Source organism: Sminthopsis crassicaudata, chromosome 5 (assembly GCF_048593235.1).
Source record: "Sminthopsis crassicaudata isolate SCR6 chromosome 5, ASM4859323v1, whole genome shotgun sequence".
NCBI classification, from domain to species: Eukaryota; Metazoa; Chordata; class Mammalia; order Dasyuromorphia; family Dasyuridae; genus Sminthopsis; species Sminthopsis crassicaudata.
Window position 1 is genome coordinate 19,554,358 of NC_133621.1, and position 24,396 is coordinate 19,578,753.

The following is a 24,396-nucleotide window of genomic DNA, read 5'->3' on the forward strand; positions in this document are numbered from 1 at the left end:
TCTGCCTGTCTGTCTCTCTCTTTCCCTGTCTGCCTGTCTGTCTCACTCTCTCCATCTGTCTGTCTCTGTCTCCATCTCTCTTTTTCTGTCTCTTTCCATCTCTCTATCTCTGTCGCTCTCACACACTTCAATTTGAGAGAAGTTTTCTCTTTTTTTAATCCCCTGAGACAGAAAGCTCATTCCATCACCTGCTGTCTAAGTTAGGAACACAAAATGAGAACTCTTTGCAATTATTCTGACCACGTTTGGTGCAGGAGAGAAGAAATATGAGTACGTTCCCTCTCGCTTCTTTGCTGGGGGTTGGAGGGGCTGGGTGTGAAAGCACACTCGTTCTACTGATGTATTGATTGATTTGATTAAACTGGTTTTTTCTCCCTTTCTTGCTCTTTCTCATTGTCAGCTATAAGAGATCATTCCTTGGGGAGAGGAAGGAAAGATATATTTGGAAAAGGAGGTGATTAAAAAAACCCCATATCAATAAAAATGGAAAAAATAGAACAGGAAACCAAAGACTTCATTCAACTCTATTTTTCTGCCCAGACAGGAGGAAAGGGAGAGGAATAAAGAGGGAGGTAGAGGAAGAGAAAGATGGAAAGACAATAGGCTTGAAAATAATTTAACTGGAGGACACGAGGACAGTGGGATCTTTGGTGTTCACTCCTCTCCACTGGGAAATCAGGATTCACCATCTTTTTTTTTTTTTTTTTTTTTTTTTTTTTTTTTATTCCTCTTCCTACACTGTAACATGCCCTCCTGGCAGTTACTATTACCGGTCTGTCCTAGGCCCAACAAGAGTACCTTTGACTACTGACCTTTGCAGTGTCAACTCTACCTGGCTCGCCTCCTCTGAGGCCTTCAAAGGTCTCTGGCCACGATCTCTTGAATAGTAATTTAATAACCAGTAGCGCACTCAAGAACAGCCACGTGTAATCTTAAAAGCCTTTATTATATCTACTCACATAATGCCCTGACTTGTTAACTCCTTAGTGAACACCTGGCCTGAAGACCCACGTGTTCACTACCAAACTCCTTACCTCTCATCTATCCGTCAGCTTGGCTCAGCTACCCCAGGCTAGGGAGCCAGGTTAAAGAGAGTGACTGGCTGCCTGCCGTGGGCTTATAAAGGGCCTGTGAGGTCACACACACAACCAACCAACTAGAGAGCTGTCACCCATTACGAAGCTATCTCAATATGGCCAGGATCCCACCCACAGGGCAGTCCTATATCCACAGAGATTACTTCTGGGCCACTCAATCTCCTGTTGTGCTGTGGCCGCCCATTTAAAGGACCCTTATACTACACTTTAATTATTTTTAAAGACTGGACTTTGCCAGGATTAAACAGTGACTGGACTATTTTGGGGCTAATTCACAGGCCTCTAGATTGAACTATAGGGATCACCTCATTTAACCCTCTCATTTAATAGATGAGGAGGCTGATGTCCAAAGCGGTCCTACAGCTAGTGGCAGAAGCTGAATTCAAATCCAGGACCTGTGACTTCAAATCCTCTTCCCTCCCAATCTTCATTTTCCCAGGGCTCTCTGAGGCAGAGTATTTGCTCAGGGTCAAACCATTGGAATATGTTGGAGCTAGAACTTGAACCCAGGGTTTCCTGAAGCCAGGGCTGCTCTCCGTCCGCTCCTCCATGTTTCTTTCATTCCTGTTTTTTTCTTCCTTCTCTCTCTTGCTCCCAAAGCAACAGCTATTCTCTGAGTTTTAGCCACAGACAGGCTGCTCACACCCTGAGAGCTAAACAAGCCGAATCCAGGGCTGGACATTTACCTCCCTCTTCTGTACCAACAACACACACTACTTGGCCCAGACTTAGGTCCAGGGCTCTATTCAGAGGCCCAGACAATTTAAGAAGGGGCAAAGAGTAGTGTTTAGATGCCAGACTTCCTTTTTTGGGGGGAGGGTGGGAGGCAACTAAGTGAATTGCCTAAGATCACACAACCAGCAAGTGTCTGAGGTTGAATTTGAACTCGGCTCCTCTTGACTCCAGGCCGGTGCTCTGCACTGCAGCTGCCTCTGACTACTTCTCTAAGGCCAAGTGGCTACAGACATTGTTAGGGAGCCTGCGTTCCGAGCTCTGCCTCTGCCACTACCGACTCTGTATCATGATTTATCATCCATGTTTAACAGATGGGAGTCTCAATTCCCTCATCCTTAAACTCAATGGCCCAGCAGTGACTCTCCTGGCTCTCTAACCCAAAGAGAGCATGAAAGGGGGAAAGGGACCCACATGAAAAAAAATATTTGTGGCAGAAATTGGAAACTGAGTGGATGTCCATCAATTGGAGAATGGCTGAATAAACTGTGGTATACGAATGTTATGGAATATTATTGTTCTGTAAGAAATGACCAGCAGGAGGAATACAGAGAGGCCTGGAGAGACTTACATGGACTGATGCTGAGGGAAATGAGCGGGACCAGGAGGTCATCGTACACGGCCACAAAAGGATTACGTGAAGATCAAATGTTAGGGTCTTGGCTCTTTTCAACAATCTAGTGATTCCAAAAACTTGGGCTGGAAAATGCCATTTGCATCCAGAGAGAGGACCATGGAGACTGAATGTGGCTCAAAGCACAGTGTTTTCGCCTTTTTTTGTTTGTTTGCTTTTTCTATCTTGTAGCTTTTTCTCCTTTGGGGCCCATTTTTCTTGTAGAACATGACAAATATGGTGTTCACTTTTCTGCGGTGGGAAATCAGGATTCACAATCTTTTTTTATGTGGAAATTTTTATATGGAAATATGCTTAAAAGGACTGCATATATTTAACCTGTCTCAGAATGTTGTTTTGGGGAGGGGAGACATAAGGGAAGGAGGGAGAAAAATGTGGAACACGAAGTTTTACAAAAATGAATGTTGAAAACTATGTTTACAAGTATGCGGGAAAATAAAATACCATCGAGGGGAAAACAAAGAATCTAGGCTCTAAAAAATTCTCCAAACACAAAAAACAAACTCATTGGCTTCTAATGCTCTTGTCAGCGCCAGACCCTGAGCCCCGGCTCCTTTCAGGTCCTCTCTGGCTATCCTGGGCAGGTCACAAGCTTCCTGAGCTCAGCCTCCTCATCTGTAAAATGGAAGGAGGGTAGACCTAGATGGCCTCGGAGTCTCCTTCCCGTCCTAGGCCCAGAATTTGGTGTCGGAGGACTTGGCGGGGGCCCAGCTGTACATCACAGGACTTTACTCCTCAAGCTTAAATTAGATCCAGGCCAGCTGACTGAACTTTGAATCCAGTGAAAAGCCTTCTTCTCTCTCAGCACTCAGGGATGCTTAAGGGTGAGGGACTAAAACTTCCTGGAGTGTTGCCAAGTTCCATAACCGGCCCCAGTTCTCAGAGGAGTCAGCTCTGATCTCGCCTGGGCCCGAGAGGGGGCCATTTGTCTGGCCAAGGGTGCCCCCTAGTGGGAGTGCTGGTCACTCTGGTGTTGGGAAGGCTGGAATAGGCCTTGGGGACCAGCTGATTTCCAGCTAGAACAGTTACACGTACAGCTTTCCTTTTTATCACTGCTTCGTTTGGTCTCATAGTCCGCAGGGCCTCTCAGTGCATCCCTGACCTCACACTCCCCAAAACGCAGCCCCACACCCACAAAATGGGGCACTCCGTCCGGGAGGGGTCGTCTCCCCTCCACGGGATCGGGCCTGGCAGACCTCATGTCCCACGAGAGCTCCGCGTCCGTTTTCCGCTCTTTACCCGCAGAGTCACAACTCTGGGCCCCCTAACTGAACACGGGGGTCCGATATTATATTTACTACCAGTAAATGACCTGCCAACTACGTCATAAACCCACGTGCCCGCAGTGACAAACACTCCTCACAAAAAGGGATCCCAAGAGCCCTGGTCTACACCATGCTGCCTTTTTTTTTTTGGGGGGGGGGGAGACAAAACTACAAAGCCGAGATTCAGGGATAAAATGTTTATTGTACCAAGCTTTTAATCATACGCCCATCTACAACAGATAAATATGATCCACAGAGAAGTAATGAATGGTTAGTAAGCTCCGTAATGGAAATCAAATTCTCCTTGTCCATGGGCCCCTTGCCACTGCCCCACCTCCCTTCCCCATCCCCCATCAGGCCCGCGCAGTGGGACTCCATTACAAACAAGGCCCTTCTTTCATCTGAGGAGGACCGGGCTCCACGCACGGGGCCCGTCCCCAGGGACCCTCGTTAGCGGGAGGCGTCGGCGCGGGTCCCGGCAGCTCGGCAGATGGCTACGAGCGGTGGGACCACAGCCAGAATCCGAGGGTCTGCCCCTCTCCAGGACGTGTAGCTCTCGTATATGTTTAAGACTTAATAAATGGGCTTCAGAGAGCGCGGGGTCGGGGCCTGTCTAAAGAAAAAGCCACTTGAGAATAAAACCCGAAGTAAGAGACTTAGGCAGGGCGCCTCCCAGGCCCCACAGTGGAGGCACCCAGGAGAGCCCCTGACCAGTGGACAGCCCTTTGGGATCCTGAAGTGCCACTTTTTGGTAAGAACGTACAAAGTTGTAAAAGGCTTCCACAGGCCAAGTGGTTTGAAGTCAATTAAGAGACAAAGAGCACGAAACTGGGTCTGCTTGGGGGAATTTCATGTGCTTTTCACAGGTGTCGTGTTTCTGATTCCAAAAAGCCCAGGGATATCTGGGGGGAGGGAGGGAATTTTTAAAAACCCCATCAAACATTCATCTACAATCATTTTCAGCGATAGCAAAAATAAAGAGCTAATGTTTCTCCAAAGTGATAGAGCAGGCCCTGGATGCTCCGAGACATTCACATGTTCCCTTACCATTTGTCAAGTGCTAGGGGGGAGGGGGATGAAGGGACCGCGTCAGGCCCCCTGGCTGGGCCCGTTCCCATTCAAATCCCAGAAAGAGCAAAATCACAAGTGGGACGTAATGTGCGCATTCGCCAGGCTGATCCCTCCGGGTTCCGTTGGCTTCTGGAGTCATCGCAATGCATCCTAAGGAATCTGGGGGAGATCTGAGCAGACAACGGGGCCGTCCCAGAGCGTGGTCTCTCACAGGGAGGAGGCGGCGGCAGGGAAGCCAGTTCCAGGTCGCCCAAGCTCCCAGCAAGCCTTGGGAAACGCAGCCAGGGTTACGCCGGAGATGGGGTTGTCCCAATGTGCGTGGTGGCCATCGCCGGGCCCCGGAGCACCCTCGGGCCTCGCCTGCCACCGCCTCATCCCTGGTGGGCAGAGTGACCGAGGTGAGAACGAGAAAAGGGGACATGGCCAAGATCATCTTCGTGGGCCTCTGGACCTGCCACGGCCCGGTCATCTGCAGAGTCCCGGTTCCCTGGTGCCGGAGGCCCAAAGGTCGGGGCCCTTCATCCAGACTTCTCCCACTCAGTCTTGCTACAAATCCCACTGGGAGTGTTTTCACAGCTTTGCAGACACATGCAGGACGGCTCGACGAGTGACCACGCCAAGGGGGCGGCCTGCTTCTCCACCAAGCCTCCAAAGGTGGCGGCCCGTAACCTTCCCTGGAGGGCCGGACACCCACGCCCCACGGTGGCTCGGCCCAGTGACCGCCAGGCTAGTGAGCCTTCTGTTGGGAGACCACAGAGCTGGCCGGGCTTCGGGCCTCTGAGAGGGCCGGGGGAGGCAAGGGGTTTTCTAAGCCTGAGCCACGTGGCAGAGGAGCCGGGGGGGGCGGGGGGGGAGAGGGCCCCGAGCCCCCAGCAGCCACGGCCATGCCCTGGACGGAGCAGAAAGCGCCGAGCTAGATTAGCGCAAAGGCAGGAAACTGTAGAAATAGAACGATGGAGGTGGCAGACCCTGATTAAAAACGTCCTTTAAAAAAACCCGACAGTGTTAATAAAAAATGATGCTGGCTTTGTTATTAGACTGAGCTCCTTGGATCTGGGGGCTGCCTTCCATCTTTCTTTGTCACTGCCGCCCCTCCCCCTTCCCCAGTGCCTGGCACACAGTAGGCGCTTCATAAATGCTTCTTGATTGGACTTGATTGCACAAGGTAAAATTCTCATTATATTTTTGGTGCATTGAACAGATAAATATCCTTCCTTCTTTCCCTCCCCCCACAGTAATGCTGGTTATCTGCTTTTTGTTGTTTTGTTAAATGAACGTGCCCTCACCCCAAGACTTAATGTTAATGAGTTTGGTTTAAAAACAAACAAGAAGAAACGAGTAAAGGCAGCCCCCCCCCTCCCAAGCTACACCACAGGCTAGTTCCAGAAGGTGAGCCCCAATCCACAGGGGGGTCTGGGAGGGGCGCACACACAGGACACACAAGCACGCGCTTGTGCATGGACACCTGGGTAATTGGAGCTGTGCAACATTTGCATGACGGCCCTCGTCCCGGCCAATGAAATGAGTCGCAGAACCTCCCAGCACCAGACCCCCCCATTCCCTCTCAACCTGGGCTAGAAAAGAATGAACTTGGAGAAATCCCCGGCATTCCTGTCTGGAGCAGAATGTCAGGCAAGGAGTGTCAGGGACGAACCGCCATTGCCACCAAGCTCGCTGGGAGGGGTGGAGGCTGCCCGGCCGAGGCGGCGTCCCACCCTTAGATGTGCTCGGGGTGGCTCTGCAGGCAGGAAAGCATCTCCTGGACCGGGCGGCCTTCGTAGCAGATCTGATAGACGGCCGTGAACAGGGGGAACCTGCGGGGGAGAGAGGAGGTTATGAGACTGGGCCCTCCGTCGGGGCTGACCCTGCCCGTGCCCCTTCTCGTCCTTCCCAGGTGCCGGGCACACGAAGGCTCCGCCTCCCACTCACCTGGATCTCGGACCTGTCCCCTCACATCCCTGGCCGCCATCGGTCGTGATGGTCCCCGGTTCTGTCTCCCTTGCTCTATGTCAGTTCCCCGGAGTCCCCAAATGTCTCTGAATGCCTCCATCCCAGGGATATCCCCCCACTCTGTTTATCGCCAGTCCCCATGCCTGGGCCCCCCCACACCCCAGTGGCTCTCCCCTCTCCGGGGCTCCTCCAGCTCTCAGCTCAAGCACCAGGTTCCTCCCCCTGCCCCACCACCAGGCGCTAGGGCCCTCTCCTCCCAGGATGCTTTCAGTCAGCCAGCCAGTTAAAGGCCTATCACAGGCCAGGCACAGTACTAAGCAGGCGGCCCCTGCCCTCATTAACCTCAAGGGACAACAAGGTAAAAGAGGCGAGGGGAGAGCCCGCAGACCAAGCTCTGGGGCGGGGGAGGACGGCCCCCTCGGCCTGGAGGTTCCCGTTTTTGTCTTTCCCTCCATCCTGGCGCTTAGCACAGCACCGGGCACCCCGCCACTTGTCTCATGTGGAAAATGGGATGTCCACGAAACGACTGCCGGGCCACAAGGGGAGCAACGAGGAGGTGCCTCCTCCCGGCTCTTTGCCGAGGTCGGGGGCACCTGGGCGGGGGAGCCCAGGGAACAGACCTGGGCTCACAAGGGCCACAGGCCCCCTTGGACACCTCAAACCTAAGTCACGTCTTCTTAAAAAGATCAATCACGTCTGTTTTATTTCCTTTAAAAAGAGTAAGTGGTGAGAGAATAAAGCGCTTACTCCTGGCCATTCTCTGTAGAGAGTGAGGGGAAGCCAAAGCAAAATCGACTTCTTGAGGGAATCAAAGGGAGAGCTGGGAGGACACGGAGCCTCGGGCGCCGTCGGGGAGCCGGGCAGCGGCACACAGGCCATAGCAGAGCAAAGGCAGGGAGCCCTGGGTCCAAGTCAGGCCGATGCTCCCAGGAGAGAGCAGGCTGCATTGGCAAAGGGAGCTTCCTTACACCGAAGGAGCGCAGGATGGCCAGGACTGGGGTGAGCCAGGACCCCTTTCTCTTCACCTCCTGGCCCTAGATCAGCAGGAAAGTCTCCCTTCTCCTCGCCCGCCTCCCTGCTGCTGCCCGATCACTTTATTAAGGCCATGTCTGACCGCACCCCCTTGGACTCCAGCATGTTCAGGGATTGCCTGCTGTTTTTTCAGCCTGGCATTTGGACAAAGATTCCGACAATCTGTTCCCAAACTAGTGGGGCTCAGAACAGAAGCCTGGCCCGTTTGTTCTCAAGGTCAAGTGCTCCTAGGTAGGTAAAAAGTTTGCGCACTGGAGGAATGGAGCAGCACACATGCCGTGGAGAGAGTGAGAGACAGACAGAGAGAGACAGAGAGAGGGAGAGGGAAACAGAGAGAGAGAACAAGAGAGAGAGAGAGAACAAGAGAGAGAGAGAGACAGAGAGAGAGAGAGAGAGAGAGAGAGAGAGAGAGAGAGAGAGAGAGAGAACACATAGCGAGAGAGAGAGGGAGAGGGAAACAGAGAGAGAGAGAGAGAGAGAGAGAGAGAGAAAGAGAGAGAGAGAGAGAGAGAGAGAGAGAAAGAGAGAGAGAGAGAGAGAGAGAGAACGAGAATGCTAGCGCACTTCTTTTCTGCTGGCTGTTTTTGGTCTTTGTATCCTATCCCCAAGACTATGCACAGCAATCAGACAAAACAGCAGGCATTCAATAAATGCTTGCTGCTGACATACAAAGTACCAAGTACGGGAACCCCTAAACTTCAGACAACACCCCCCCCCGGGGAGACGGAACGAGGCCGGTGGAATCCAAAGGCGTCCTATGTGGAAGCGGTCACAGGAGACACAGACCATCCCGCCAGCCTTCCCACAACTCCCCCAAACCGGGAGCCTGGGCGGGCTGGGCCCCAGCACGTGATTGAGACTTACTTGTCCAGGAGCCCCTTCTGCTTGAGGATGCGATACACTTCTGCAGAAGTCTGAGGTCCCTGCAGCTTCTGGCCATTCAGCATGTCTTTCTCTAACTCCTCAATGGTCTTAAAAATGAAACCGTGACAGAAGTCATCTGAGATGCCCTCAAGTCCCAGCTCGCCTTCCCCCCCCCCACCATGCCCCAGCTGCTGGGGTTCAGAAAGCGCTCACACAGGCTGCCTCCCCCCGGGGCCAGGGCTCCTTTGGGGGCTCCTGGAAACAGGCCAAGAGCGGAGCAACCCCTACTACCTTTCCGGTCTTGACAAACGCTTCAGCTATCCTCCGGTTGCGGCCCCCATAGCACGTGGTGATCAGGTCGGCCACGCCGCAGCTCTCCAGGAAGGTGGCCGTGGACACCTGCCCCTTGCAAAAGATCTTGGCGAAGGCGATCATTTCCATGAGCCCCAGGCGGATGACGGCGGCCTTGGTGTTGTCCCCACAGCCGAGCCCATCACAGAAGCCGGCTCCCACCGCCACAATGTTCTGGGGAGGAGGAGAAAATGCCCTGTTAAAAGGGGGAGCATAACAAATCCAAAGACTCAGCTTGACTAGCCAGGAGGCAGTTGGGAGAGGGGGGAACCCGGGAAGGCTTCCTCTCCCAGGCGCTGTGGGAGTGGTGTCTTGGAGGAAGAAGGGGGTGGGGAGGGCTCAAGGGAAAGGCAGCTGTGCACAAACAAGGCCCATGGACTGTCCTGTGTCGGGAGAGGGGAGAGAAGGCCTGTTTGGCCCGGCTGCAGAGCTGGAAGGGGAAGAAGGGCTAAGCTGGCTGGAAGGGCAGGCTGGGGCCTGCTTGGGAAGACCCTTCAATGCTAAACAGAGTTTCTACTCCACTCTAGATGTAAGGGGGCTGGGTGAGATACCACAGAGGGGATTCATCCAGATGGCTTCTAAGGTCCCTTCCAGCTGTAAATCTGACTGTCCAATGTACAGGATTTCCAGGAAATTTGATGGTCCCAATGAGGTTTCAGGATGGATAGAAGGAAGGAAGGGAGGGAGGGAGGAAGGAAGGAAGTTCACCTATTGGTTAATTGAAGAAAACTGTTATATGACAGTGAGGAAATAAAATTCCTGAGGCAGCCGGTCCACAGTGAACAGAGCATTGGGTCTGGAATCAGAAGACCTGAATTCAAATCGAGCCTATGTAAGCCTGGGCAAGTTACCTTACCTCTGTCTGCCTCATTTTCCTTAACTGTAAAATGGTGATAATAATTGAACCTACTTTGTAAGGGTTGTGATGAGCAACAAATAAAAGAATATTTCTTCAAAGCACTAGCATGTGTCAGGGGCTACAAAAATACTTATTCTCTTCTTTCTCTGTCAGCTGTAAGAAGAGCTATGACTGAAAGCAGGGGAAATTTCCATGTTTTTCCCGTTTTCCCAGTGCTAAGCACATAGTAGGCTCTTACTATTTCTCAACAGATTAGGAGGAATTCAGAGAAACATGGCGAGGCTCCTGTGACCCAATGCAGAGCAATATGGATCCAAGGACGATCAGAAGGACAAGTTACCATCAACAATGGAAATGGAAATCCCAGCGAAAGGCGGGCATCCTGACGCTGCTGCAGCGACCATTCCTGGGCCTAGGGGCCACTGGATGAAACTCGTTCCCTCCAATGGTTCAGAGGGAGGAGAGAGGACGTGCATCGAACAGCAAATAGGAGTGGGCCCAGGGAGCGGGTGGTAAAAGTGACCTTGTGCCCTGTGCAGCCAAGGAACACACGGCATTGCGTGGCAGAGCCAGGATCTGCACCCAGGTTTCCTGCCTCCAGAAGCAGTGCCTTTCCTGCTGCCCGTGTGTCTCCCCGCGGTGCTCACCCTCACTTTATTTATTTATTTTTATTAATTACTATAATTATAAATTTTTTTTGACAGTATATATGCATGAGTAATTTTTTTTTACAACATTATTCCTTGTATTCGTTTTTCCAAATTTTCCCCTCCCTCCCTCTACTCCCTCCCCCCGATGACAGGCAATCCCATACATGTTACATGTGTTACAGTATAACCTAGATACAATATGTGTGTGTAAATCCCATTTTCTTGTTGCACATTAAGTATTATATTCCAAAGGTATAAGTAACCTGGGTAGGTAGACAGTAGTGCTAACAGTTTACATTCGCTTCCCAGTGTTCCTTCTCTGGGTGTAGCTACCTCTGTCCATCATTGATCAACTGGAAGTGAGTTGGATCTTCTTTATGTTGAAGATTTCCACTTCCATTAGAATACGTCCTCATACAGTATTGTTGTTGAAGTGTATAGTGATCTCCTGGTTCTACTCGCTTCATTAAGCATCAGTTGATGTAAGTCTCTCCAAGCCTCTCTGTATTCCTCCTGCTGGTCATTTCTTTTTTTTTTTTTTTTGAGACTAGAGTTAAGTGACTTGCCCAGGGTCACACAGCTAGGAAGTGTTCAGTGTCTGAGACCAGATTTGAACTCAGGTCCTCCTGAATTCAGGGCTGGTGCTCTATCCACTGCACCACCTAGCTGCCCCTCTGTTGGTCATTTCTTACAGACCAATAATATTCCATAACCTTCATATACCACACTTTATTCAGCCATTCTCCCATTGATGGACATCCATTCATCTTCCAGTTTCTAGCTACAACAAAAAGAGCTGCCACAAACATTTTTCACCCTCACTTTAAAGGGAACACCCTGCTTTGAGATGGCTCCTTCTATCAAATGCATTGGCAAAGGATAAACAAATCCACAGGCCGAGAAGCAGCCTGGCAGATGTCTCTGGTGTCCTCCCAGCTGTGAGAGTTATCATTATCCGGGCGGCAGCTAAATCTGTGAACAATGGTTTCTGGACTAAAATTATCGCTCTTTTCAGCAGACAGATGGACTCGGGGCCTCCCTCGTCTGTGCAAGCCATGGGGCTGATCAGCCTGACCCCCGAGGTGGCCATGGTGACGTCTGAACCCAAAGGGGGGAGAGAGGCCGGTGACCAGAGTCTCTCAGCCTGCCATGTCACAGCAAGGTGAAGACACAGCTCGTGGTGACGAAGATTGGAAACCGAGTGGATGCCGATGAACTGGGGAAAGGCTGCGTAAGCTACGGTGTATGAAAGTCAAAGAATATTATTGTTCTGTAAGAAATTATGAACAGACTGACTTTAGAAAGGCCTGGAAAGGTTTACATGGAGTAATGCTGAACAAACAAACAGAAGCAGGGAATATACTGTGTACACAGTTACAGCAAGACTGTGCGCTGATCAACTACGACAGACTTGGTTCAGTGATCCCAGGCAGTCCCAACAAACTCTGGATGGAAAACACAGAGAGTACTGCGGAGACTAAATGTAAGTCAACACTTGCCATATTCACTCTTTTCTTTTTCTCCTGCTTTTTCCTCGTAATTTTCCCCTTTTGTTCTGATTTTTCTCTCCCAACATGGTTCATGTAGAAATATGTAAATAGTAATGGACACATGTAACCAAAAATGTTGTTTTACAGTTGGGAAATGGCTGAATAAATTATGGCATATGAAGGTTATGGAATATTCTTGTTCTATAAGAAATGATCGGGAGGAGGATTTCAGAAAGGCCTGGAGAGACTCACATGAACTGATGCTGAGGGAAATGAGCAGAATCGGGAGATCAGTGTACCGGCAACAACAAGATTATGTGAAGATCAATTCTGATGCACATGGCTCTCATCAACAATGAGCTGATTCAGGCCGATTCCAACGGTCTTATGATGGCGAGAGCCGCTCGCCCCCAGAGAGAGGATTATGGGGACTGAGTGTGAACCACAATAAAAAGTTCTCACTCCCCCGCCCGCCTTTTTGATCTGATTTTTCTTGTGCAGCATGCTAAATGTGGGCATATGTGTGGAAGAACTGCACATGTTTAACACGTATTGGATTGCTTGCTGTCTAGAGGAGGGGGTGGGGGAAGGAGGGAAAAATCTGGAGCACGAGGTTTTGCAAGGGTCAATGTTGAAGATTATGTATGTGATTTGAAAATAAAAATCTTTTTTTTAAAAAAAACAACACAACATTGCTAAGAATGTTGAAAAAAGCAGCAAGGACATTGTTACTTAATATAACCCTTCAGTTATATAGAGAGCATCACGGGACTGTGGAAAGATGACAAAGTAATAAAACCTAAGTTCAAACTCCCCCTACACACAAAAAAATGTTGTTTTATGTGCAACTGGAGGAAATAAAAATGGAAAAAAAAAGTTATTTCCTTCTCTTGAGACCAGTACCAGTCAACTGCTACCCAGTGTGGTGGCGCCTTCCCCATAACTACTTCCTCCCTACAACACTGAGCCGAGGGGAGGGAGTCAAAGTGGCCACGGAGGACTTCTCTCCCTCATAAGAAAGAGCGGAAAGCAGGGTGTCGGCACACGGCAGAAAGAGTTCTGGAATCAGAGACCAGACCCAGCTCCGGGGAACCTGGAAGGAGCCTCTAGTTTCCATAGCTAAACACTCTGAAGGGCCCTCTTGGCTCTGATCTTGGTGCTAAAGGGCTGGCAGGGCTCTAGCATCTTTGGATCTCACTTTCCTGGCCCTAAAAGTCCAATTTGGGTCTAACATCTATGGCCCTAAAGGCGCGGCCCAGCCTTACCCTCCGTGGCCCTTCAGGCCCGGTCTGGATCTAACCTCCACGGCCCCAGTCCGCGCCCCTCCTGGGCTCTAAAGCGCTGGCCCAGCTCTAACAGCGTGTGTCTCGTGGCTCCGCTCTCTGGGTTCCGAGGGTCCCTCTGGCTTCCAGTCTCGGGGAAGCTCCCATGCTTTCTCTGTCGCCCAGAACCCGCAGGCCCGGTCTGGAGAGGCCAATAAAGGCTTCCCACTGGTCTCTGCCTGGCAGGGTCGGTAGCGCAGCCACTTCCGGGCTCTTTGCCAGCGAGCGTTCCCTGTCTGCTCCATCAGCCCGAGGACCACCCGGGGGAGCCGCCCACTGCCACGTGCCAGGACCCCCCTGCTCCGGGCCAGGACTTTGCCAGGCTCTAGCCACAGACCCCCTCACCAGGTGCATTTCTAATAGGTCAATGGTGCCCCCCGCTGTCGAGCGGCCACCACCTTGATAAAGTGCCTTCGGACAGACATTTAAAAGGGGGCCACAAAGTCGGGCCGCCTGGGCCGCCCTGCGGTGGGGTGGGGCAGGAATCCCCGCCCCGAGAGAGTGGAGGCTGGCGGGGATCAGAGGCTCGAAGGAGCGCCAAGCAGACCCTTCCGTGTGCACAGGGGAAGGGTGCGAGCCTCCTGCTGGTCCGGCCGGGACTGGCGCTGCATCCCCCCACCCCGTGCTCTCTCTCCCCTTGCCCCCGTCCTCCCCTCCACTCCACAAACACGCGCAGGAAGCGGAGCTGCCACTTCTTGGAAGATCAGAGACAAGAAGGACTTCCGGGGAAGGTGGCAAAGCGGGCGCGGACAAGGCGATTCCGACCGCTGTCACCGTGGCCACGTCTTACCCCCTTTGGAGGAGGACTTCTGTTCTGGGGACGGGTGCGTCGCTGGGAGGTGATGATGATGCCCGAGACCCAACCAAACAAAACGCGGGGTTTTTGCACAGAAGGCCCCCTCCCGGCCAGGGCCGTCACTGCCCAAGGCCGGTCCCTGACCCGGCTTCCTCTCAAGGCCCCTCCCTGGCTCGGCCGAGGCCCCGGCACCGTTGGTTCCTCTCGGACTCGGGGTCGGCGGCAGCGGGGGAGGGCCCAGGGACAAGCAGGAGGAGGGAAGGGGCCCTCCGGTCATTCATTCTGGGAGCTCCCCGCCCCCCACCGAAGCTCCCGGGCCTCTGGGTCCCTGCCCGCGCACACTCCCTGGGCAGCGCCCGTTACCTTGAGCGCCCCGCACAGCTCCACGGTGTCGGCGTCGGCCACCACGGTGATGCGGAAGTTCGGGGTCTGCAGGAGCTCCTTGAAGAGAAGCCCGTTCTCCATGACCTTGCTGCCTGCTCGCCGAGGGACAGAGGAGGAGACATGAGCCTCTGGGGGGGTTCAGTCTGTGCAGTCCTGGGGGGCGGGGGAAGGGGGGAATCGGCCTCCAGGCCAGCCACAAACACCGCCAGGCCGGGGGCGCTGGGGAGCGGAGCAAGTTACAGAATGGCAGAGAAGGGAAGGAGGGCGGGGGCACAGAGCAGGGAGAGAGGGGGGCGAGCTGGAGCCGAGGGGCCGGCCTCCCCATCCGTGCTGTGGGGGCGGGGGAGGGCAGCGTGTGCACGTGTGTGTATGTTGTCACCCCCTGCACCTGCGGCCCCTCTGCCACACTCCCTCCAGAGCGGCCCAGGCTCCCTTCCCCTCCCCCCCCAGCCGCAGCCTCTGGCTGGCACCTCACCCTCCCCACACTGGTCGGCATTCTGGTCTGGCATACAGCAGGTGGTTAATAAATGCTTACTGATGGACTCGAACTCTCCCTTTTCCGAGCCCCGGAACCACAATTAGAACAAAGCCGTCTCTGCGCCTGCAGAGGGGGCGCCACCTCCCCCATCTGATCCTCAGCCCGGTTTCCCGTCCCAGTGTCTAATCAAAGGCACGGCTTAGCCGCCAAGTCTCAGTGTCCTTGTCTGTGAAATGGGTATCACACCTGTCCCATCTGCCTGCCCGATAAAAGCCGGAGCCATAAACACCAGCTGTTCTCCTCGCGGCCATGAGGGAGGAGTCCTGCTCCAAGCCTTGCCGCCCCGAGGGTCGGGGAGCCCCCAGGAGCACCGAGTCAGTCGGCGCCCGGCCCCGATCCCGGCCTCAGTCCGGGCGGCCATCACTAGGCTCCGGAGGCGCCGAGACAAAAACCAACGCCGCCGGGTATGTTCTACGGGACATAAGCGCATCCCCAGAGCCATGGCCGAGCCACTTCTGGGGAACCGCGCGGGTTCCAGATGTTACGGGGAAGGGTCTCGGGTCTCACAGCTGCATCCACCTCTGAATCCACAACCCAGAAGGCCGGGAGGGCCGAACCAGCAGGGCTGGGGGAGATGGGGGGAGGGGCGACTGGGAATTCCAAGGGTGGGCGCCTCAGACGGGGCAGCTGTGTGTGTGGGGGGGGACTGGAGCAATGACCTTCCAGAGGAAAAGGCCTGCAGCAGCAGCAGCAGGAGCAGGGGCAGCTCTCGGGGCACCGTGGGCGGGAGGAAGGAGAGCGGGAAGCCAGGCTGGCCCCATTAAAGCGGTGCCCCAGGCCCCTGGCCTGGACTGTTTCATCCCAATAATTACCCGGGACAGGTTACCCCGGTTTGTGAGGCCAGGGAACTGGTAAAAGGAGGGCCTTGGAGTAATCTGCCAAGGTGGGGGGGCACTGCCCTTACCCCCCGGACCCCTGCTGGCTGCGGCCTGGAGGTCTGAGAAGGGGGCTCTGCCTCAGGGTTGAGCTTCCTGTGAGATCTGGGCTCCTGGAAATCTTTGAGCATCTTTGGGAGGCTGAGGAGGGGCTGACGAGCTGGGCCTTGGAGGGGGTCCCCAGCTGTCCCGGGAGCTCCGGGGTCTGCTACCTCAGGCCAGGGGGGCCGGGCCCGAGACCACCCTCCCAGGAAGGTCATTACCGGCCCTTCCCTGACGAGGCTCAGCCCCTGACCTTATGAGGACACGAGCAGAAAGAACATGATTTTTAACTCTCTTGAAAACTCCAGATTTCACAAGCCAGGGAGTCCTGGGAGGATCACAGGGTCATAGGTTTGTTGGGTCTGACCCCTTCATTTTACAGATGAGGAAACTGAGGCGCAGAGAGGTTGGGTCACAAAGGCGCGGCTGAGTCTCCTGACTCGCACTTCCTGCCGAGGGCTCCCGGGCTTCATTTGGGCAGCCTCCCCGGCCTGCTTCAATGGCTCTGCTGGCCTCCTCCCATCCTCCTCCTCCTCTCACTGAGGCACAAACGAGCCCCCTGGGAAGAGGCCCCCAACCCACCGCCAGGCTCGGGGGGCCGGCTGAGGTGTCTGGCTCCTGACTCCTCTCGCTCCCCTAAGAACCAGAGCTGTCCCACAGAGTCAGGGACAAGGTTCTGAGGCCCCGATGAAGGGACAACCCCAGCTTCCTCAGCAGCTCTGCTTAGACAAGGTGCCTGCCAGCCACAGGGAGTCAGAGCCCTGCCCCCCACCCCTTCCCAGGGGGCTCCTGTGGCAGAGCTGCCCCCCTAGAAACTTCTTGCACGTGCTCCAGGTTTGCTTCTCTGTGGCACATCCTATACCCAGGTAGAACGCAAGCTCCCTGGGGGCAGAGTCCATTCGGTTTTGTCTTTGAATGCCTTTCTTCTCCATTCCCTCCAACCCAACACGGTGCCTGGGGGTCAGTGGGGGCTCAGTAAGTGCTTACTGGATGGAAGGTTAGGGAAGTGCACGATTGGAACCCAAGACCCTCAGAATCAGGGCTTCAGTTGCTGCCCACGCCCTTACCGATGGTGGTCTCACAGAACTTCCCGGCAGCCACCTCGTTGGCGATGTTGGCCCCCATCAGCACGCTGATGTCGATGCCCATCTTCTCTCGGATGATGTCCGAAATAAGCTTGAGCCCTTCGGGCCCCTCATCGATCCCCTAAAACGGAACACAAACAGGTCAAGGCAGAGCCGGACGAGCCCGGCCCAAAGGCCTCCCACCTTCTCTCCTCTCGGGGCGCCGAGGCAGCGGCGGAACCCGGAGCCCTCTGGCCCAGCTTTTCTTCTTTGCTCCTCAGAATATTCACTCACTTTTACTGAAAACCAAACGTCGGTTAGTTTCCCTTCCAAGACCCCCTGACGCTCAGACTCCCCTCCGCACTTGGAGCCGCTCTATCTGAGGCCCGGCGGACGTGTCCGAGCTCAGGACGGGCGGAACAAGCTGCCCGGGGCCCGGTGGGGAGGCCCCAGCTCGTGTGACAGGGGAAGGACAAGATAAGGAAAAGCCCGGATGAAGCGACGCCGAAGGCACCGGCCACCAGCGGGTCAAGGAGGGCAGCCACAAACCGCAGTACGGATGAGCTCCGTCCACCCCGGGAGCCCGGGTCACGTTTGTCACACACAGGGCGCGAGTAAGCATTTGGAGAGAAGGGACGGGTTAACCTTTCTAGTCTCTCTAGCATAATAAATGCCCGACTTATTTGTGCTCGGCTGTTTTCCATTGACCCCATTTGCTCATACGCTGTTGGAAGAATTTGGTGCAATTGTTTAGCAAAGTATTTGGGATTATACCAAGAGAAGGTCCAAATCCGTGGATCCTGCTGTGGGCTTGTACCCCGGGAGGGGGGAGCCAGAACCAGAGAGCAAAGTCCCCATAACCCCACTGCCTGTGGGAGCCCCTTCTCATAAGAAAACAAGAGCTCGCTCTGGGGCCTGTAAAAGTAACAGTCATCAGAAAAAGGCCTCAAACTTTAACCTCCGCCCCAACACCCGGGCCAGCTGTTAATGGCGGGAGAGAAAGGGGCCTTCGGAGAAGTGAGCCACGAGGGCCCCTGCCCTTTACCGGCCTCTCAGCCCCCTGCCCCTCCCCAGGAGCCCTCCCCCACAGCTGCCTCCTCTAGGCCCCTGCAGGAGTCGGGGAACATGATCTAACTGGCAAGTTTCCCGGAGCTGGGAACGATTTGGGTTCACGTCGGGGCGTGTTGGAGGAGCCCACTGTGCTCGGGCCGGCTCGCTCCCAGAAGACTGCCGCCCACAAAAAGACCACCTACGAGCACCTGCAAAGCATCGGTATGCGCCAGGCACCTGGGGCACAGAGAGCGGATGTGCCAGAGGATGCCGGCGAGACAGGCAGGAGCAGAGGGGCCAGGACTCGGGTCCTCAGGCCGGAAACCGCCACAGGCTGCACCTTAACATGGGGTCTCTGTCCCCCGAGCTGCCGCCCGCCTGGCACCTCCTCCCCTGCCCCAGACCCCACAACAAGAGGAAGCCCAAGGGAGGGTGGTGGGGCAGGCCAGCTTCTCCCTGGGGAGGCCAGTCGGGAGCCCGGACCGTAGCCTGGAGAGAAGTGGACCAAGGCCAGAGACTCAGTAAGGAGGGTGGAGGAGGAGGAGTCTGCAGACGTGGCCAACCTGGGCAGCGTGGCAGAAGCCGGTCACATCTACCCCAGAAGGGAGGGCGGACGGGGGCCATGGGCGGGGCCGTCTCGGTTGCCCACAATCCCTTTCTGTGGAACGGCTCGTGAATGCATCAAGGCAGGGGACGTGGCTAAGGACACCCAGCCCAGACGGGCAGCGGACGCCCCCTCTGCAGCTTCTTGGCTCAGGTCGGGGTTCCCAGTGCTCGCCGGACACCTTCCTACTCTTAAAAACGGAGGCAGGCTGAGTGACCTGGCCATGAGCAGATCTAAGTGAGATTGGCGGTGAGCGACGGAGGCTGAATTCGCACTCGGGCCTTGCTGCCTGCGTGTGGGAGCTCTTTATCCTCCCTGCTGCTTCATCAAAGTTTCTCATGTTGGGGGCTGTGGAATGGGGAAATAGAGGAGGACTCGGCGGCCTCTCTCTCACACGTCCCGAGGACCTTTTTCAAAAATGGCGCCACCGAGCCCCGACGGAATGTCCCTGAGGAGCCCTGCGCTGCCCTGTCCTGCCCAACCCAGCCCAAGGCATCTTTAGGTAAAGCCGGGAGGACAACAAAGAAGTCCCCTGTGGGCCTGCTGGTCTTTCCTCCAGGACCATCCTCTACCTCACCCCCTCCCAAGGTAAGGTCGAGGGTCCCCCAAGGACAGAGTGGAGGACGGGACCAGGAGGACGCCCACGCTGGAGTCGAGCATCTCCAGGGACCTGGGGGTCTGATTCTCAGGCTCTGCCGGGCCCGGGACAATGCTCTGAGAATCGCAAAGCGGCCACAGAACCCGCCTGAGCCCCGAGGCGAGCCCGCGGCCCCCACTGCCCGCTCCCTCGTCTCTCACAGGCAAAGCCGTCCCGGCCCGCCCCAGGGAGCTCCCCGTCTCAGAGGGAGACGCTCGGGTGAGTGGACAGTGTCCCTGAGGGGGACCCTCAAGGGCAGGAGGCCGGCGGGCCCAAAACCTGGGAGGGCTTAAACCGCCGAGCCACGATCCTCAGCTTCTGTCCCAGGCGACAGAGAAAATTAAAGCCGGGTGAAAGACAGGTGCCAGACCACGCCCCAGCGGCGGCCATCCACGCTCAGACCGTCGGGACTGTGACCACGGGCGCCCAGGCTGCTGACCTCACAGCTTCCGAGATCTGAGTTCAAGTCCTGCCTCTGACAGCTGGGGGTTATGTGGCTTAGACCGGGCCCTGACCGCTCTGCAGGCCGGGAGCCCCCCCTACCTTGATGAGCGTGATCCCCAGCGCCTTCTTGGGCACCCGCCCGGTGATCTCATCGCAGATCCTGTGGATGAACTGGTGAGGGATCACAAAGACCAAGAGATCTGCGTCTCCAACGGCGTCGCTGAGGCTGGGGACGGCGATCTGCAGGAGGGAAAGAGAGACACCTGAGGGAGCGCCCACCGGCCCAGCTTCATCCACACCCCACAGGGATGCTCTGGGCCTGGCTCCCCCAAAGAACGGCCATGGATGGCTCCCGAACGGGAGCGGCGACCTCGGGAGCAGCCCCCACACCTGAGCGAGCCCTCCTGCCCTCGGCGTGGGAGCCACGGCCCCGGCCCCCTCGCCTCGTCGGACAAGCCTCCAAATGCCCCGCTTCTACAAGAAGCCTTCGTGGGGCTTCAGCCTGTTGCCCCCGGCCCTCAGCCGGCGCTCCCAAGCTGCTGCCTGGCCTGAGCAAGCTCCGGGCACCTCCCGCGTGACTGTGACCCGGGCAGCCGGCATCCAGAGGAAGGATAGACTGCAGACAAAGCCAAGACAATCCACAGCTCTGACCACCCCGGAAATGGGAAAGAGCCAGTGGAAGGCCAGACTCAGCAGGGAAGACCCGAGTGCGAATCCTGCCTCTAACCTGGCCTAGTCCCATGACCCTCGGACCAGCCCCCGTATGACTCTAGGACTCTGTCCTGGCTCACCAGAGCTCCGAGGACCCAGCCTCCCAGAGCCCAGGGTCCCTCTGCACCTGGTGAGGACTCAGTAAGCCCCAGAGGTCAGAGGGTGACCCCCAGGGACCCCACGGCTGACTCACCACATTTTCAGGCAGCTTGTGTCCAGGGAGGTACTTGACGTTCTCGTGATCGTTATTGATGATGTCCGTCAGTTTCCGTCCATTCACCGTTTCCTCAAAGACCCACATCTTGACCATCGGGGCAAATTTCTGATGCTTCTTGACATTGTTGCCGATGATTTTGGCCACGGCGGAGCCCCTGTGGCGAAAAGACAGGCCAAGGTCAAAGTCAGCAAAGCTGGCCCCCAAACCCAGCCAAGCAACGCCACCCACAAAACGGACCTCATCTCCCAAAGAACCCAATCCCAACGACTGCCATCTCAGCTGGGGGGGGCGCTGCTGCCATGGGGAGAAGGGGATGGGCTCCACGTGCTCTTCCCACCCTGAACAGAGGTCCCTCCTGGAACGGAGAGCCTTCCAGGGACGGCGTCTGAGAGGCTGGGTGTCACGGGGCCTCCCAGGAGGCTCCCTCAGGAGAGCAGGGAGGGGCACAGCGGGTGTGGCCGGACTGAAACCCCCCAAGGCCTGGGGGGCCACGAGCCCAGAGCCCCTCGTGCTGTGGAGGTCGAGGCTGGGGGATCCCCAGAAGCCTGAAGTCCCAGCGGGTGGGCCTGCCAGGCCTGGCAACAACAAAAAGCAGGGGGTGAGAGGAGGACTGGAGCCTCTGGGACTGGGCCCTGAATGGCCACTGTGCTTCCGGCCTGGATGAGGCTGGGGAAGCAAAGAAAAACAGGTGAGGGTGGGGACCGTGACGGGAGGGGGAGGGGGACACGGCGTCAAGGATCCCCTGGGTGAGACTGGGCAGGCAGCACATGGTCCCGATGGCACCCACGCAATGGCGAAGGGTCTGCCCTCCCAGGAGAAGGCCTGGCCAGGCCCCGTGGGTCGTAAGCCTGAGAATTCCCTCTCTGATCAGGTGCCTCAGAAAGACGAGGGGCTGTTCCCAAACTCTGGGGACCCCTGCCCCCGCCCCGATGCATTCTTTTTCATGAAACCCTCAGAGCGCTCCTTCCTTGCCAGGCTCTCACAGCTGTCAGGGACCTCGAAAGCCCCACACAGGGATGGGCTCGACGCCAGCCCCACGAGCGGCCCTCTCAGACCTCCAGCGCAGAGGAGTCGCCGTGTCCGAAGGCGGCCCCTTTCAGGCTTCGGTCCAAACCTCTACCCTCCTCCTCCCCAATTTCTCCCGGGTCTCTGGGCGGGGCAGGAGAGGCCTGATCTCTCTTCCAAGTGACAGCTCTTCCCTTTGGACGTGCCCAGAACTCTGCCTCGGGTGCCAGATGGGGCGTGGCCAGGGCACAGGACAAGGGGATCATCACCATCTTTCAGCAACTTTTCAAGCCCTTAACAAGATTAAGCCATACGTGTTCATGCACAGTCCCGGGTGCCTGCCCCGGAGGCGGGCCCTAGTTAGGACTCAGGGAGTGAGTGCCTGGCAAGGAGGGTCAACTCCCAGCTGCACTGAATGCCCCCAGTGGGCAGGGAGGGGGTGGCGAGGGAGCGGCCAGAGCCAGGGCACAGAGCCAGGACGGTCGGGGAAGGCTAGAACATGACAGCTACAGAGGGAGGGACAGGGAGCCCAGGAGGGGTGCCAGGAGCAGAGCAGGAAGACAACTCTCCTCGTTTTACAGAAAAGGAAACTGAGTCCCCGGGATAACAGGTAGCCGGGTCCTTGGGTTCCCAATTCATTTTTGTTCCATTCTTCTGAGCCAAACATCAGCCATAGGCCTGAATTCAGCAGGTGAGGAGAAGGGCTGCAGGAAACTACTCCAACTGGGCTAGGAAGGACAGGGAGCACAAGGAAAGAAGAATTCCGGCTCTGGAAGGATGGGGAGCACAAGGAAGGAGCATCCCTGCCCAGGAAGGATGGGAAGCACAAGGGAGGAGGCATCCCTGCTCTGGTCGGGGCTCTGAGGAGGGCTGGCCTACCAATCCTGGCCAGGCCTGGGAGCCTCCTGGTCCTTGCAGGTAGTAGCTTCAGACCAACAGGCGTCCAATACCGGGGTGTCCCCACAAAGCCCCCAAGCATGCAGAGACTATGTCTCTGGCCAGGTCTCAGACCCCCAGAGACCCCCAGAGAATTTGTTCTGGGCTCCAGACAGAATCAGGCACCCAGGAAGTGCTTCCTAAGTACTCCCAGAATTCTCCCGAGTTCTCACTGGCTTTCCAAGCCCTGCTCCCAACTTCCGGGGTGAGCTGGGGTCATATCACCCCAAGAAATGGGGAGACTGTTCTCCCTCCCCAAAGGTGTTCTGCTTGTGACAGCCTGGGGTCATGGGGCTTGGGTCTGGTCTCAGCTTGGCCACCTCAAAGCAGAGGCGTTCTGGTCACCCCTACTTAACTTTTCTAGGCTCATCTGAAAAAAAGGGGATCAGGTGACCTCCAAAGTCCTTCCAGTTCTCTGCTGTGGCGGGAGGGAAGATTCCTATTTTTTGGCTCCCCCAGGTGTCAGGCTGCCCACCTCGCCTGGGCAGGATCTGGTCCTTCAGTCCATCCAATCAGGCCTGTCCTGCCTGTCACGCCCCCCTCTCCCTGGGCCCCAGGCAGAGCAAGGTCTTCCTTGGCCAAGCCCTGAAAACCCAAGGTCACCTTCAGCCATCAGGGCCACGGAGGAGGAATGATGATGACGACTGACTTGGAGGCTTTCACCCACGTTCACGCAGCTACTCTGTGGGAGGGCCAGCTGGGAACCCAGGTCTGGGGCCAAGGCCAGACAGCCTGTCCAAAGCCCTCCTGAATATGACACTGACCTTGAGAAGTCTGGAAGCCATGACACAGGACTAGTGAAGGAAGCGGGGAAACAGCCCCGAAAAGAGAAGACAACAAAACATTCGGCACAGTACAGGGCCTGGCATTCAGCAAACACTTAATAAACATCTGTGGGTGATCAAGGAGCTTCAGGGACCAATGGCTGGGAAGCTCCAATGTGTAAGGTTGCAGTTTAAAAAAGGCAAGTGCTTTCTAGCAACCACAGAATGAGAAACTGTGAAGGGAATGAGTTCCCGGTCCTTGGGAGCGATCTCCTGTCAGATATGTTAGAGACTGAAAGGGAGCTTGACCTCTTCAACCCAGAAGGCCTCCAACTTTCACATTACTAACTGGACTCGTTCACTCTTCTGGGCTTTGCCAGTGCACGAAAATTCTATTGTAACAGGATTTATTTTCCCTAAGAGAAGAAATTAGAATGGGCAATGAGCAAGTAAAGAATCAGCCTTTGCAGATGATATGATGGCATCCTTACAGAATCCTGGGAAGCAACTAAAAATTAGTTGAACTAATGAATAACTTTAGTAAAGTTGCAGGACACAAAATAAATCCACATAAATCATCATTTCTATATTACCACCAACAAAATCCTGCAGCAAAATAGAGGAATTCCACTTAAAATAACCATAAACAATATGGAATATCTGGGAGGCTACCTGCCAAGACAAACCCAGAAACTACATGAACACACGAATAAAGTCAGATCTAAATAACTGGAAAAATATCCATTGCTCATGGGTAGTCCAACCTAAAAAAAAAATGACAATTCTACCTAAATTAATTTACTTGTTCAGTGTCATAGCAATCAAATTATTAAAAAAAAATATTTCATTAAGCTAGAACAAATATCTCAAAATTCATCTGGAAGAATATTAGAAAAAGAATATCAAAAGATTAGTGAAAAAAATGCAAAGAAGGAAGGATAGCCTCGCTGTACCAGATCTCAAACTAAATTATCAATATCAAGTATCAAAACTAACTGCTACTAAGAAACAA

General features: G+C 55.1%; 1 protein-coding gene across 2 annotated transcripts in view; it reads right to left on the reverse strand.

Annotated features, from left to right (window-relative positions):
• Window positions 1–3,910: 3,910 nt before the first annotated feature.
• The window catches only part of GPD1L (glycerol-3-phosphate dehydrogenase 1 like), a 33,240-nt gene continuing 12,754 nt past the window's right edge, over window positions 3,911–24,396 (reverse strand). For both annotated transcript variants that reach the window (XM_074267201.1, XM_074267200.1), the window contains exons 2-8: window positions 20,656–20,833; window positions 19,851–19,991; window positions 17,020–17,158; window positions 14,477–14,589; window positions 8,937–9,170; window positions 8,646–8,752; window positions 3,911–6,613 (exon numbers count right to left, since the gene is read on the reverse strand). In XM_074267201.1, coding sequence (XP_074123302.1) covers window positions 6,517–6,613; window positions 8,646–8,752; window positions 8,937–9,170; window positions 14,477–14,589; window positions 17,020–17,158; window positions 19,851–19,991; window positions 20,656–20,833 — 1,009 coding nt within the window. In that variant the 3' untranslated portion in view covers window positions 3,911–6,516. The remainder of the gene's footprint in view (window positions 6,614–8,645; window positions 8,753–8,936; window positions 9,171–14,476; window positions 14,590–17,019; window positions 17,159–19,850; window positions 19,992–20,655; window positions 20,834–24,396) is intronic.